Here is a 16,026-nt window from a genome sequence, read left to right as displayed (position 1 = left end):
GCAAGTGCAAACATAACCCTGAAGTTTAAAAGAACTCCGTAGAGCCTATGAAAATACTGTTTCCTAAAGTTTATATTGTGGGTAGTTATTAGTTGCATCTTTTAGACCACTTCCATAGAATCACAGAATCATTTGGCTGGAAGGGACCTCTCAAGGTCACCCAGTCCAACCCCTGCAGTATCAGGGACACCCTCACCCAGATCAGGTTGCTCAGAGCCTCCTCAATCCTCACCTTGAACATCTCCAGGGATGAGGCCTCAACCACCTCCCTGGGCAACCTGGGACATTGTTCCACTGCCCTCATGGTGGAACTTTTTCCTAACATCCAATCAAATCTACTTTTCTCTAATTTAAACCACTGCCCCTCATCCTGTCACTCCAGGCCCTTGCACACAGTCCCTCTCCAGCCTTCCCACAGCCCCTTCAGATACTGGAAGGTCACCATGAGCTCTCCCCAGAACCTTCTCCAGGCTGAACAACCCCAGCTCCCTCAGGCTGTCTTCATAGGAGAGGGGTTCCAGCCCCCTGATCATTTTTGTAGCCCTTTTCTGGACCTGCTCCATCAGGTCCATGTCCTTCTTGTATTGAGGGCTCCAGAGCTGGATGGAAACTCCAGGTTTGAGATCTCACCAGAGCCAAGTGACAGAATCACCTCTCTTCATCTGCTGGCCACGAGTGATTTTGATGCAGCCCAGGATGTGCTTGGCCTTCTGGGCTGCAAGTCAGCACTGTTGGCTCACATCCAGCTTTTTGTCCACCAGCACCCCCAAGTCCTTTTCTGCTCTCTTATGCACTTCTATTGAGTAAAAATGAATGAATATTTGTATTAGGGGTACAGTTTTTTTCAAGAGATTTTTGGGTTTTCTTTTTCTTTTTTTTCAGCAGGAAGATGTCATAAAGCACACAATCACACAGTGTTACTGGTTTATAAAAGGAGCCAAATAGATTCTAGATTGATGTGAGCTGGCATAGTTTCATTGGCTTAAATGTTGCTTTACCAATTAACCAAATTGAGGGCCTGGCTATCTGTTTTGAAGTGATGAAGCACTTTAAAATGCCTGGGTACTGCAGAATGTTCCAGAGAAGGTTTTTCAGTGGTGGATTAGAAAGCCCTTTTAATTGAAAGAAAGGAGGAGGAAACCTGGTGGGATGGAAATGTTTTTTTCTCAACTTCTAATATGTTAGAAGTATTGGGATTCATAACAAAGAGTGTGTTTGTATGCATGATATATTTGTCTAGATCTTTTATTGTAAGTCACTGAAAAATAATGTTCATAGAAATACTCTTCCATATGATTTATTACTACACTCTGTTCTTTGTTGCTACCAATTTACTGCTTAACCTGCTTCTAGTTAGGGTGATTTCATGTTTGATATTGGTAGTGCTTGGAACCAACAACTGTGAAGACAACCTGGAAGGTAAACAATATTGTGACCACAGCTGAAGTTTATAAACACCTCTTTTCATCTTCCCTGTCTTTGCAAAAGAAATAGTCTAAGCCATATCTTTCTTGTTTTCAATTTTCCTGTTAGAAAATAAGCAGCCTACTCTTCTGACACATCCTTCTTACTCACTGGCTTACTTCCAGGAGGCCCAGGAAAAAAAAAAAGCATGCTGGAGTATAGTAATGCTGGTGCATATTACGTGAGCTGATACAGGGGACTGTACAGCATTAAGTGTTTCACATCAAAGGTTAGTTTCAGAAGGAGTTGCATTCCTTAAAAACTTCAGTGTTTCCTTTCTTTATATTGGAAAACACTGGCTTGAGTTCAATAGATATTGGGACAAAGTAAATGTTTTACCTGTAACCAGAAGCCAAAGTGCCCTTTTGCTTAAATCTTATGATACACCATTTATTTAAAAAAAAAAAAAAAAAAAAAAAAGCAAAAATTGCAGCTCTGGAAACAAAGGTGTGAAAGGTGTGGTTGGCAAGTGTCTCTGGCATCTGCCTGTTCCTGGAGTGCATCCAGGCCACAGATAGTTCCTGTCACACAGACACTTTAAAGATAATGTTTTTTCATTAAGAATTATATTTAGCAATTACTCTTCACTAGTATGTTCAGCCAGGTAGTTTTATTGGTGTTTAATTGGATGACACAAAGGAAAAAGCAAAGAAAAGACTGGATGATTAGTTAACCTAAACTCACAATCTGGGGCAGCTGAAGCCAGCTATACTTTCAAATTTGCTAACTCTGATCAATTTCATTGTATAGCTTAAGTGAAATTCAGATGTACGATGTTGGTTTGAGATTATTTAATAAATTATAAAACCAGTCTTTCTTTTCCTGGCATTTGAAAGAGAATAAGAGAGAAAATTCAGTTCACAAAACACTGGGTGAAGGAATGTTTACTTTCTTCTTATCAACCAGCACAGCATTCCTATAACCTGGGCTTGTTTGGGTTTTTTTTACTTTTGTCAGCTTTCTTACCATTTAAAGGGTTCCCTTGTCACTAGGTTATGGGATAAATCAGAGTGAGCTACAGTGTTGTCACCTGTTGCCACTTCTTCACTTGTATATTAAGTTGTCACTGGACAACCTAAGTCTTCAGCACTTGGGTAAGTGTCCCAGCTACCTTCATATGCACACACACATACACACACACACATCCTTCTTGCTCTCTTGCTTTTTCTGTGCCTCCATGATTCCTTTTTCTCTCTCAAACACAAAGCAGTACCACCACTGCCATCTCTTCCTCCACTGTGTTCTGTGAATAAAGCCAAACAGCAAATAAATTAAATTTTAAAAACATGGAGTTCAGTCTGGAGGAAATATTTTAGCTTTTCATTTTGATCTGTACATTCAAAAAAGTTTCCTTTGGATGGATTTGACTAGAAATTGTACTGATTACTTGTATGGCCATCAAAGAGGAAGAAGTCAACTGACCAAGCTGGTAGCTTTGCTAAAGAGTTTTTTAACAATATTCACCTCTGGTTGCAGATGCTCTTGTAGATCTCAGAACATATGGAACATCAGTAATAAAGCTGAGGAACTTGGAATTTCAAACATAAGACACTACCCCATCTGCTGAGGGAAGTAATGTAAATTATAGTAGCAATATGGCCCTTTGTGAGCAAGGCTTTGGAAGAGGTTCAGAGGGAAACTGGAGTACAAGATCAGTGATGAGCAGTATTGGCCACCACCAATTAACTGGAGAAAAAGAACCTGATTTGTTTATTTCAAGTGAAGGACAAACTGGTGAAATGGAAGAAAGTATACTGAGTTGTGTATAGGAACAGTAGTTCTGCAGCCATAAATGTACTTTAAAAAGGAACAGTAATTCTATCTTGTAGCTGCTTACAAAGTTTGCAAGTGTGCAGCTGAAGTTAGTCTGTGTACAGTATGCATGGAAAAATAAATGAAGGCAATACTGAGGAGAAGCAGGACATGTAATAATGTGGAACTAAGAATAGGATGGAGTCACAGGTTATAATCTGTGTCATATCCAATTTGCCCACATGGAACACCATTTGAATCATTAAAAGTCACATGAAATCATAAGGAAGCAAGCTTCTTCCTTTCCTATAAAGTTATTCCTATAAACAGGAATTTTTTTGTTACTTTTGTGTTAAGCATTGCAGACAAGTCTACTGTGTAATAAAACCAGTAGGCATGTAGCATGATGGGCAAAATTCTTATTTCCATTGGTTCTTATCTACTTGCTTATAAATGGAGCAGCATAAATAGATTCTGCAGTGTTACATCTCTAGGATAACAATAAGCACAGCCTTAGGCCTGCCTCCTGCTGTGTGCCATAATTACTGTGCAAGTAGAGCTATGGATTGTATGTATGAGATGAAGACAATTTATAATTTAAGGAAAGTGATCAATGGGCAAAAGATGGTATATGCAAAATGGATGTCATTCCTCACTGAAAAAAAGGGCTCTTTGCACAAACAAGCATTCTGATTTTTTTCATAGAGCAATACAAGTTCCTAAAGTGTACACAAATTTACATAATTCTTCTCTATTGTGAATACAGCCAATAATCCTGACTTGCTTTTCTGGAAGGTGGCTCAGCTGAAGCAAATATTAGACCAGCAAGCAAATAATTTCAAGGAGACACTGAAGAGACATAACCTACAGTCCCACAAAGAGAAAGAGAAGCTTTTGCAGGATCTTCAAAACACCATTAAAGAAAACCAGAATGTTAAACTGCAGCTGGAGGCATCACATCTAAAAGTCTTAAAAATGTTGGAGAAAAGCAAAAATCAGGAACTCAAGGTCAGTGATTTTGAGGCCCTAACATTCTTGGGTAGGTTTTTTGGGGTTGTTTTTTTGTTTTTTTTAATTTTAACTTTTGGACTTAGACCACAGTGTAAATGAAGTAATTTTGTAAAATAATATAGTTATGCTCTACAGTTAGGCTGCAATGAATACAAACTCCTCTAGCTATGCCCTTCCTTCAGAAGCACACAGGAATTCCTAAGGACAGGCCTCAGTTTTGTTCTTTTTCATCCATTATTCATTTTTACATAACTAGTTTTAAATAAATATAATAGACCTGCATAATGATGTGTATTGCCTTGCATGCCTTCAAGAGATCAATTCCTTAAGTGCATACTCAAAGCTTTTAAAGGTTGAAGTGGATTTATTTCAGTGAAAAAATGTTAATGCAGTATATTAAGGTTCTAAAGAATGTTGCTCTTTGAAGAAAAAAATCAATTGAAAAAAACCTACCTGTGATTGAGTTAGGTGTTCCTGTTGATATTGCACACCTTAGGGAAAACCTCTGTCTTAAACATACGTAGTCAAATCATCCCAAGTAGAATTTAATACTTTTATAAATTCAGAATAAGATCTCAGCTTTAACAAAACCAAGCTGAAGGCAGTAAGCTGGTTAAAATTAAATTGAGGATATGAGTTTGCTTTGAGAGCCACTACAGAGCCATAGTTTATCAGCTTTGTTTTACCACAGTGGCAGTTTTAGCCAAGAACAATACAAGGGAAGATGGAAGCCTCACATACTCTGTGATAAATAATGACATAGGTCAAATCTGGGGGAGGGGGGGTTGCATGTTGAATAATGAAACATCTTTCTAATGCCAAAAAGATGCCAGTGCTATTCCTTCATGATGTATAACAAATCTAATAGCTGATATCTTGGTAACTTCTCTTGTCCTTATTAAGTTTTATTTAAGATCTGCCCATTTTTTATTCTTATGTTGAAGTGTCATGTAAAGTGTGATGAAGATAAAAGTTCTATGATGAAAGACTTTCTGGCATTATAAGTAAAATAATAAAGTGATAAATAGGCTCCAACTACTTTGTTTTTTGGGTGGGGCTTTTGCTTACAGGAGGCAGAAGAACGTTTGAAAAAAGAATTTAATGAGACTCTCAAGATCCAACATCAGTCTCATAAGCTGGAAATGCAAACCTTGGAAGAGAAAGCAAAGAAAGAATTACATGATGAACTTGAACAGATACAGAAGCAGCAAACCCTGTTGCTAGGTATGTCTCATATCATGCACAGCTTCTAATTCTTGACTATCTGCTGAAAAGCACAACTTCCCTCCCATTAAATTTCCAATCTTGTGGGAAATCAGGTCTTTGTGAATCTCCTTTCCATACCCTGCAACTGCAGCCATACAGACTTAATATTCTGTGTTACCCAAGCTCTGTCAGGAGCAGAACATTGCTGGGAGAGCAGTCTGGTGTACAACATTTAGGTATGCATTATCAGGGATATTAAAATGGCATATTGTAGTTAATGTATAAACTTTCCTCTTTTTTTTCTGTGGTTCAAATGGTTCATGTGGTTTCATGTGGTTCAAATTTGTGCTATTGAGTTAAGCAGTGGAGATCAGTACATAGTTTAGAAAGTTCCCTGAACTGCTCAGAACTAAACAGAAGACTGCATCAGGGACCTGTAATATCTCCAGGTTTGAACCCAGGTTATTAAAGCTCATATATAAAAGGGTTTTGATTAAAGAAAAACCAATTTGAAAGTACTTTAATTACAAACTTGGATTATATTCTTTGGGATATGCTCAGTAATTAAAATTTGCTGGAGCAATTTGTTGCTCTCCAAAGTTTGTATGTTCAATAGATAAATTGTATTCTTCCTCAAGAAAAGTTGTAGGTAGACACTAGAGAGAAAAAAACTCTTTGTTCTTGAACTTGACCCACCCCAAAAGTTGTACCCAACATACACAAAAGTTGCAGTATTTAACAGATCTGCTTATGTAAATGTTGTGCCTCTCCAACACAACTGAAGTTCTCTTTTATCTCCCTTCCCCATCCAGCTGGCCTCTAACTTCCTTGATGATTGTCTGTTCCTAGGATCTCTGAGAATGGAACTCTCTGAGCAACAGACTTCATGCACTGATCTCAAGAAACAAATAGAAGAACTCCAGACAGAGCTGAAGAGTGTGAGGACACTGAAGAAGAAGCAGGCAAGCATTCAGTTCTTACTTCACTGCCATGGTGTGTTTTGCAAAAGCCATAATATCACATTTCTCTGTGCAGAGATAATAGAAGCATAAAGAATCTCTTACTGAAATGGAAGAGAATTCCTTCTCATGTCACACTTTGAAATTTTATCATTGTTTATCATCTTTTTTTTTTTCCATGTAAAGAATAGATTCTAAAACTCAAGTATAAGACTGAATGTTACAAGAAAATAAATTTTATTAGAACTATAAAATATGTTCAGGAATTCGATCACAGATTTTGTGCTGTGCATAGAATTGCACCTGTAATTGAAAAATCAATTCACAAAAATTCAATGCACACAATTCCAGTGAGCTTTTTGCATTAAATAATTAGAGGCAGTGAATTACTACATTTGGTCTTTTTCTTAGGAAGGGAGTAGCCAGAGCCAGATCAGATCTCTTCATGATGAACTGGAAAAATGTCAGACTGAAATTTCTGAACTCAAGAAAGAGAATTTACTTTTGAAGGACACAATGGAGCTACTGAGTGCTGAGCTGGAGTCACAGAAGCAAGAAACTGTGCAGCTTCAGGACAGAGAGAAACAGTACAGAAGGTTTGGCTTAAATTTACACTTCACAGTGCTATCTAGAGAGTCAATAATAATGCCAGCATCAGAGGTTTCCTAAATGTCATGAGTGTCAGGATATCTCCTTTCTAAAGTACTAATTTTAGAGGTCAGAAATTTCACAAAAGCTGTAGTTTATTTCACATTTCTCCCAGCTGTAACAAAAGCCTGTGGACTATCTGTTCAGTATATGTCACAGAGAAATAAGGTAATGTCAGTTTTTTGAAAGGCACTGAAAGACATAAACAAACCCCAAACTCACCCAAGAGCTATCCAAAAGAAAAAAAAAAGTTTCTGAGAGTAAGTATCAAGTTTTTCTATGTGCACTCTGTAGCTGAAACCAATGGGTTGTTAGCTCTAAAGAATGCCACACGTAGTCTGTGAGATTTACTTTGTCTGTATGAGCTGACTTTGCACTGGGAGACCGAGGGCAGTGAGAGCAGACACCGACAGTGCCACTGGGCTGGTGCAAACCTAGAGCTGTAATATGCTGTCAGCCCACAGGAAGGACAGGCTGACTTGTAGTCTTGGCTGTCTTTGCAGAAGGTAGAGAGCATCCTCAGTGCAGCCACAGCCTTGGAGCACTTGTTGTGTTGCAGTAACAGCAGTCATTCCATCAGCACACGAAGTGCAGGGCTTACCTTTCACAGGGGGGACAAGGCTGAGGTTTGTCCAGTGCATTTGTATGGCTGTTGAATTCTTTGATCATAGAATCATAGAATTGGCTGGGTTGGAAGGGACCTCAGAGATCACCGAGTCCAACCCTTGAACCACCGTTGCGGTTGCTAGACCATGGCACTGAGTGCCACATCCAGTCTCTTTTGAAATATCTCCAGACACGGAGAATCCACTACTTCCCTGGGCAGCCCATTCCAATGCCTGATCACCCTCTCGGTAAAGAAATTCTTTCTAATGTCCAACCTAAACCTCCCCTGGCACAACTTGAGACTGTGCCCTCTTGTCTTGATGTTTCTGGATGATCATATTTAACAAATTCTATTTGCAGAGAGATTGAGGGATCCAGTGCATGGGTACCTTTCAATATACAGATATGCATAGCTATTGTGACATGTTTTTTTCTTTAGGAAACTAGGCTAGCAACTTTATGTTCAAACTTGTTAGTATTTTACACTAGGGACTGGATTTTAAATGAAACAGGCCTTGGGGGTTAACGATGGTGGCAATTTATTTTGGAACTCCACAACATTCTGTGCTTATATGTAATCCATATACAGATGCCATGTACATTTTTTAAAAATGCTGCTTTATCATAAAGGCCTGACTACACCCCTCTATTTTAGGCTTGGAATTTAGGGCAGTGTACATCCCAGCTATCTCTTGAACCTGGTTTGAGGAAGTTTTTTTCTGGTCCATATTTTCTTTGGTACAGACTTAAAGAATTAGAAGAAAAGGCAAGAAAGTGGGAGTCCAGATCAGAAGATACACACCTTGTAAGTTGTCTGCAAGACAAATTAAATGAGAGAGAAGAGATCATCAAGCAGCTGGTGGTAAGATTTCCTTTTATATGTACCTAAGTCTTTTGTCATCTGTTGGAAGGCTCTGTTCAGTGTTTCATGCATCATTTCAGACTGATACTTTCTTTTCTGGAATACTTTGGAAAATACATGTTTCCACACCAACTTCCAACAAATAGAAGTTTCTATACATGTAACTTTCTTTCCCCTCAGGAAGGAAGAAAATTTCAGCATTCACTTTTACCCAACACTGAATCTCACAGGAATCGATCATTTTCTTTCAACCCTAACACAGGATGCTTGACTTCTTCCATGAAGGTAAGATGGACATTGCAATTAAAATCACAGATCAGACATTTTATTGCTATTCAAATCATATGGATATTCAAGACAATAAAGGCCCTATTAATTTTTATGGTTATGTTATTCAGTAGAATTCTTCCCAGTAAACCAACCTACAGTGAGGTGGCAAATATAACAAATTCAGAATATCTATGCACGTGATAGAGGTGTTTAAGGAAAATATAAAATACTATCACTCCACATACATCAGTCTTCCACTGGGATAAGAACAGCTGTTGCTTGTAGATTTGGGACTTGCTATATGGTATGTTGCATTCATAAAAGAAAGTTATGAATTTACGCTTGGGCTGTTCAGGATTTGTCCTTTGTCATTCCAGCCCCTCAGAATGTCTATAGCCATAGAATGAAGGGAGGCCACCCTGGTGTAAATCACCTGCAAAGCTTTGATGTATCTAAAACCTCAAAGTCAAATATCCAAGTTGGTTTAATTGCTTTCCCTAATCCATGGATCTTCACAGCATACTCTGGGTATTTATTTTAAATGCCTATTGCAAAATACAGAAATCTTAATTTTTGGGTGCTTTTCACATAGTATCTTGGTATGAGCTATTGTTGAGGTTTTATAGTGTATATCATATATAGTTGATAAAGTGTAAAAAACATAAATGTGTAATGAAGTTTTCTGTTACAATAAAAAGCAGCAGAAGAAAAGAGCTGAGGTGTGCAGTCGTGTTGTCAGTGTTCCGAATTTAGCTTCCTACGCAAAGAGCTTTTTGAGCTGTGACTTGAGATCAAAAAGAAGTGCTCCTCAAATAAAAAAATCTACAAGCTTAGACCAGAGTCCTGGCTGCCTCAGGGTGGGCTCTCCATCAGCACAGTCCTCAGACAACATTGCTGCCTCAAGGTATTTTTTCCATTTTGATGATAAATGAATTTGTATACAAAATCTGGTAGAAATTCAAAAACATTAGACATTTGGAAGTAAACAGTGACATAAGGTTCTTGCTGGGCAGTGAACTCCATGTGTTCAACTCTCTGCAGAAAGATCCAGAACTTTACTGCAGAAAATTAGGCTGTAATTGCTGCCCAGCAAAGCTTGTAATTGCAAACCCTCCTGGTACAAAAAAAGAGAGAGGTTGCAAGTATTTAACCAAGAATGCAGTTAATAGTGAACACGGCTGTTTAAATCTTTGGGCACATAGCAATGGTTCTGTTAAGTATGTGTTTTCCTTCTTAATTTTGTTTGCTCACCCAGCACTTGGTAGAGGTAGATGGAATATTTTTACTTGAATTAATCTAGTCTAAATATAGCAAAGAGTTTAGAAAATTAAAAATTGATTAGCAGACACTTAACTAAAAACATCATAGTTTTATGTTTTTTTCTCTGCAAAGCCTGAATTTATGAATTATTTAAACAATGTTTAGTGTTTTATAAACATGATATTTATAAACCATCTCTTCAAGACATAATTAGAAAATTATGTAGTTAACATTATACAGTTATAATGATAAAAATGTAAAAAAACCCCAAGCAACCAATTACTATACTTCAGGACAAAAGCCAACCTTCCCACCTATCTCCTAGTGGAGATCAGTTATCCTGTAAATGATGTGCTACAGAGTTCTTTCCATGAAGGCAGATGGTGCTGACTGCTGCCAAAGACAATAACCCAGGACAGAGGCTTGGATCCATTTTGGCTATTCCTACATCTTGAACATAAAAGCATTCTGTGTCATGCTAGATGACTGCCAAGGCAAACCAGATTTGGATTTCAAAGGGAAACACAGAGAGAGACTGAGGGTAGCTTGGCTTCTACTTATTTACTCTTTTGTCATGCATAAGTGAACTTGTATTTGCTACTATAAGCTAATAAAAATTAACATAAATGTTAAAAAAGCATCCAGAATGCTTAAACATCAGGGACTATTTAGTAAGTTTTATGATAAAAGCCAGGTGATATTCAGATAAATCTTTCAGTTCTAAATCAAACTTTTGCCCATTTTGAATGCATAAATTCTATTTCATATTTTTAAAGAGTGAACTACAACACCAATTATCTGATTTCCAAGACTTCATAACCTCAAAGCAACCTTTTTAGTATTTTTGAGTAGTCAAGAATTGTCTTCAGATATTTCTCCATAGCTGTTTGGCTCTCCTTCATGTTTGCCTCTGTGTTACCAGCAGTGCTGTTAGCCTGGTTACCCTGCTAGCACAGATCCTACTAGAAATTCTCTGGCACCTTTTGGCCTCATCCAGTTTGGCTGAGCACAGATGCATTCATAGGATTTCTTTTTTCCAGAAAAAAAAGTATTAAATATGTAAGTAAGCATGTAAATTGTAAGTGATGCTAATGCTTATTTGTTTGCACAGGGCACAAGGCAATGAACCACCACAAACCAAAGATGACCAAAAACAAGACCCTCAGCATCAAGAATGGTTTACTAAATATTTTTCATTTTAAAGCAAACTATATCCATACTTCTCAGAATTACTGGAAAAGCTATTCCTGCTTTCTTTTAGAGAATGATAATTTAATATGTGATTTAGGAAAAAAACCAATGTATTTTCCAAGTAAATAATTAGAAACAACTGCACCCTCTTCATTGCTATGGAGTTATAGGCATGGATTTCAGAAAAATATGTTTTTTCTACCAATCTCTTTAAAAACAGTGAAAAAGCAAGATTCTTCATATTGTGTTAAGAGACTTTTTTTTAAATCAAGAGCCATATCACTCCATAATTATATTCAACATGCAATTTTTTCTTTGATATGTCCTGTCCATCTGACAAAAGATCATACTTCCCTGGGTGATTTTTGTAAGTTTACAGATTTGTTACATCAGCTGTTTAGAATTATTTCTGCATATAGTAATGTAATTTAAAAAGGTTTTAATAGGTTTTGTTAAACTTATTTTAAGCTGTACAGCATGCAGTCTGCTTCCAGGAATAGCATGTTTATAGCAGGTTGGTTCCACAACACCTTCCAGTTTGCTTAATAAACTGTTTTGTATAGTCAGCATTGCAATTTATTATTCCTTGCTTGTAACAATCAGCCTGAGAAATTAGGAAAATATTTAAGTATGACCATTAAACTTGCTTGTAAATAATCCATTTCCATGCTTTGCAAAATAGAGCTGTTATGCTGAATTATAAGTCAGATTGATACACTGAGTTTTAGGGGAACTCCATCCGTTCACATTTTCTCCAGATATTATTCTTATGCCCTCCAAAACACAAAGTGGGTGAAGGACTACACTGATCTGATCATGCAAACGCCTCCTTGGGAGAAGAGACTCCCATGAAGAAGTTAATCCTTCTGTGGACTCACAGCCATGTTTCAGGTAAGGTATTTCAACCACTGTATGATTCAAATCCTCACTTTATTTCAACCAGCAGGCCCCAGCTCCATAGCAAATTTTCATGTGTGAAAAGGCACAGCTCCAGCCCAACTTGTCTCAAATAGCCAGCAAGAGCTGCACCAACAGATTCAAGCACTGACTACATAACAGCCACTGCACCTCACCTGTGGTGAAAAGTTGGCAGAAAGGGCAGAATCCTAGAGGCAGGCCAGTACTTTCACCCCAGCTGTTTGATATTTTTTTTAAGATGAACTGTTTGGTTTAGAAAGAGACTTTGGCATCAGATACAAGCAAAAACAAAAATGGTGTACAGTCAGTAACACTGAGAAGTGTGTTGCCATCAGTGAGAAGATCAAAACATGTTTAAGGATGAATTTGCATCCACTCTGCCCCAAAAGCCTTGAAAGCACGGCCAGGAAGCTCAATACACAATTACTAATTCTAATTTCCAGGGTTAAAATATTCTAATTCATTTTATTCTTAAAATGGTGTCCTTAGCAAGTGGCTTTCCTGGCTATATAGAATGACAAATGTTTTTTATTTTGGGGGTAGATATTTTGGACCATCTCTCCACTAGCCTGACAGACAGACCACCACTAACACTGGGCCTGCATTACATGCCTCCTGCCCCCAAGGTTCTGCATTCTATTTTCATTCTGTAAGCATCAAATTTGTACAGCCTGAGACCCATTTGAGAGGTAAGCAAAAGCCCAGTGGAGACAGACAATTCACTTCAAGAAAGTACACTCATGACCTGACCTAGATAGACAGTTCTAAAGGTGCTTCTACAGCAGTACTTATAATTACTGGAGCACAAAACATTTTAAATCTTCCAGTAAATCCAAACTGTCATATTTGCAAGTATTTTCATCATACCAGAAGAGATATAATTAGGGGCTGCATTTTGGAAAACACACTTCAACCAGAAAGCATCCTGAATTTTCCACTGAAAGGTAAAACCAATCTATATTTTTGAAAAAAAAAAAAAAAAAAAAAAAAGTAATTTGTTTTGCTAAATTTTTATATTTGTAGTACAAATTACATTATACAAAAAAGCATACAGAGTAAAAAGAACACAACTGTTTTGCATTGTTGAAAATATTCAGATATGTAAAAATCAAAGATCATGTTTGCTTCATTGGAGCAGGAATATTAGCAGATGCTTGTTCTAGGTAAGCTAATGGACCTTGAGGCATTTCTGCAGGCTTTTTGTGCTGTACACTGATATCTTCCAGGACCTGTTGCCAGTGTCGCAGTTTACTCAAATGCTTCTGAATTAATGCTTCTTTTCTCTGCAGTTCATTTCTTAATTCTGAAACATCCTATGGATGAAAAATGTGTAAATTAAATTATTTTAATAATAATGATTTTAATAATATTTTAATCATGTACATTAAAAGTCATCCAGTAAATATAAAGTATTAATAAGAATAAACACCTCACATAAAGAAACTACTTTTTTTTTTTAGCCCGAGTTTTCCAGCTGATCTTATTGGGGATTCTGTTAATGGGGAAGTGTGTAATGAAACAGCACTGTAAATGCATGAGTGCTGTCCCTATAGGTCATGTATTGCAGAGATGGTGAATTCCTGCAAAATTGGATTTATCTACTTTGTTTCTTCCAGTTCTGCAATACCACTTGTGTTCTAACACTCCAACAAGGAGCAGGCACCCAGCTTCTCTAGGTTCATGGTAAGACCTACGTTAACAGTCAAGTTCTACCAACTTAAGATACAACATCACGCTGAGGAACCCAAAAGTAACATGAACAAGGTGATGGACTGTAATGGTACACAGTTTATTTAACCTAGCATAACATAACATAGGTGAATTAATTTAAATATACCTCTTTAATTACTTGCTCTGGTTTCTGGACGGAAAGCTGCAGTCTTTTTTGTAGAAAAAAGCATTCAGTTTGTCTTGCAACATCCAGAAACTTCTGGATGCACTGATCAACACCTAAGCATAAAATAACAAGATAGAAAGAAGAGATTCCACAAAAGAAGTTATGAGACTGGCTGTTGCCTGTATGTTATTAAAAACACTTTCCATGGTACTTTTTAGAAAGAAAATCGTCAGAGTTGCTCTAATGCAATATTTATAAAACCAAGATGTGATTTAAGTCTCTTTGTAAAAATATTTCGCTTTGCAAACTTTCAAAACTGCTTTTAAAGCTGCAAAACACCAACTCTTTTCCCAAAGTTTTATTACGTTTTTGACAATGAAAAAGAGCTCATAATTTGTGGAACTTGGCTGAATAAAGCATTTCACTGCATGATGAAGCAACAAGCTCTATTTAAGGTTTTAAAGTATAAGCATACTTAGGAGAGCATTTTGCCCTTGTATATTATGCACTATTGTTTTAATACAAAGGGTTTTCCATTCCAGAATACAACTATCACCCCATATCCAGAAAGCAGTTTTCAGAAGCATTTATTCTCTTTGTGAAACAGCACTTGAGTGTCAAGCTTCGAGAGTTTCTGAGGGCCATTTTTAAATTTCTCTTTATCAGTTCTGTATTAATTCTGCCTCTTCACCGAGGTGCCTCTCACACAAGCATTGCTACAAACCTCGCCTTTCCTTTCCCACCTTTTATTATTGCTTCCTTTAGCTTCCTAAGGTGTCACATTAGTTTCTGAACCAGGTATTTCACTGCACCTTACTACAGCCCCACACAACCCCCGGAGCTGGCACTTAGACCCTTCCCCCAGACCCCCCCTGTTCCCTGCTGGGTTTCTTGACGTTTCAACCTTTCCTCAAGACAACCACCATTCCCTTGTGAGTTATAAACAGCTCTAAACAGCCGGGAAGGGAGGAGCAACTCTTGTGGTACCGGTCAAAGACGGTGAAATAGTTTTTAAAACGCTTTTGGCCTCAAACGCCAAGGCACCTATGCTTTTGGCAAAAGCACTTCTAAAGTTTGAGGGGAAGTCAGCCATAGAATTGCACCCCCAGCACTGCAGAATCAAACACTGACGTATCCAAAAGGCTTTCCCGGAGCCGAACCGAACCGCACCGCACCGCCCGGGCAGTGCCCGAAAGCCGCCGAGGTCTCAGCGCGGGCGGGCGTGAGGCGCCGAGCACGGCGGCGATGCCTTCCCTACCCCCAGGGCCTCACCGGTGCGGATCTCCTCCTGGTCCGTGCCGTTCACGTAGTCCTGGCTCACCAGCGAGGCGAAGCAGGCCTGGGGGACAGGGAACGGCGGAGGTAAGAGAACCGCGGAGAGCCGGCGCTATGCGCACACCCGCGCCCTCCCCTTCCCCTGTCCACACACCTCGAAGGACGCTTCCAGCTCGTCCACCAGAGTGTTATTGGGGTTGCGGGGCCCTGTGGGAGGCGGGATGAGGCCGGCCGGACCGGGACCACCGGGAGGCCCCGGTGGTGGCGGCGGCCCCGGTGGCTGATTGGCGAACATTCCGCCCAGCGCGCCCGCCATGACGGCCCCGCCTCAGGCTGCGGGAGGGGCGGCCGCGCCTGCGCTGAGGGGCGGGAGGCATGGGCGGGCCCAGGCGGTACCACGCCCCGGTACCTCAGGACCTCCCCGGTACCGCCCTCTCAACCAGGAATAGCCCCGGCTTCTGGGGTGAAGATAAGGAGCTGGGAAAACAAAGCCGCTATTCCCAGCGGGAGCCTCTTCTTCAGGCCGCGCACCCCCCTGGGTAAGCACTTGTTTGTTATACACTTTTTAACACAAAAAACCCTCCATCCCTCTGGGCTCGGACCCTCAAAAGTCTTAAGAAAACCTCGCCTCACGCTGTGTTACATCTGGTTGAAGTTTGAACTGAATCTGGGAATCTTGTCCCTGCTTGGAGAGGGAACTTCCTCACACCAGCCAAGGAGCAGGGGGGTGACAGAAACCATGTCAGAGGGGGACACACTCCCCTCAA

At 39.1% G+C, this 16,026-nt stretch overlaps 2 protein-coding genes across 2 annotated transcripts in view; one reads left to right on the top strand and one right to left on the bottom strand.

Moving 5' to 3' along the window:
- The window catches only part of FAM184B (family with sequence similarity 184 member B), a 34,073-nt gene extending 22,632 nt beyond the window's left edge, over positions 1–11,441 (top strand). Inside the window, exons 4-11 of the mRNA XM_030449700.1 lie at positions 4,012–4,224; positions 5,298–5,451; positions 6,283–6,395; positions 6,804–6,988; positions 8,391–8,508; positions 8,689–8,793; positions 9,477–9,682; positions 11,150–11,441. Coding sequence (XP_030305560.1) covers positions 4,012–4,224; positions 5,298–5,451; positions 6,283–6,395; positions 6,804–6,988; positions 8,391–8,508; positions 8,689–8,793; positions 9,477–9,682; positions 11,150–11,240 — 1,185 coding nt within the window. The 3' untranslated portion in view covers positions 11,241–11,441. The remainder of the gene's footprint in view (positions 1–4,011; positions 4,225–5,297; positions 5,452–6,282; positions 6,396–6,803; positions 6,989–8,390; positions 8,509–8,688; positions 8,794–9,476; positions 9,683–11,149) is intronic.
- Positions 11,442–13,114: 1,673 nt separating this feature from the next.
- On the bottom strand, positions 13,115–15,644 carry MED28 (mediator complex subunit 28). Its single transcript, XM_008495688.2, has 4 exons — positions 15,414–15,644; positions 15,257–15,323; positions 13,985–14,097; positions 13,115–13,460 (listed from the first exon to the last, which is right to left on the bottom strand). Exons 1-4 carry the CDS (start codon positions 15,573–15,575, stop codon positions 13,263–13,265), a joined length of 540 nt encoding a protein of 179 aa, XP_008493910.2. The 5' UTR covers positions 15,576–15,644; the 3' UTR covers positions 13,115–13,262.
- Between the last annotated feature and the right edge of the window lie 382 nt (positions 15,645–16,026).

Source organism: Calypte anna, chromosome 4A (assembly GCF_003957555.1).
Source record: "Calypte anna isolate BGI_N300 chromosome 4A, bCalAnn1_v1.p, whole genome shotgun sequence".
Lineage (NCBI taxonomy): Eukaryota > Metazoa > Chordata > Aves > Apodiformes > Trochilidae > Calypte > Calypte anna.
The sequence above is the reverse complement of the archived record's forward strand: the minus strand, read 5'-3'. Positions and strand labels throughout refer to the sequence as shown.

Excerpts from the sequence above, each read along its gene's own strand:
- MED28 (XM_008495688.2), bottom strand. The coding sequence starts at position 15,575 with ATGGCGGGCGCGCTGGGCGGAATGTTCGCCAATCAGCCACCGGGGCCG. Across the intron at positions 14,098-15,256 it reads CCAGGAGGAGATCCGCACCG|GTGTTGATCAGTGCATCCAG; the intron begins GTGAGGCCCTGG and ends TTTTATGCTTAG. Across the intron at positions 13,461-13,984 it reads CAGAGCAAGTAATTAAAGAG|GATGTTTCAGAATTAAGAAA; the intron begins GTATATTTAAAT and ends TTTCATCCATAG.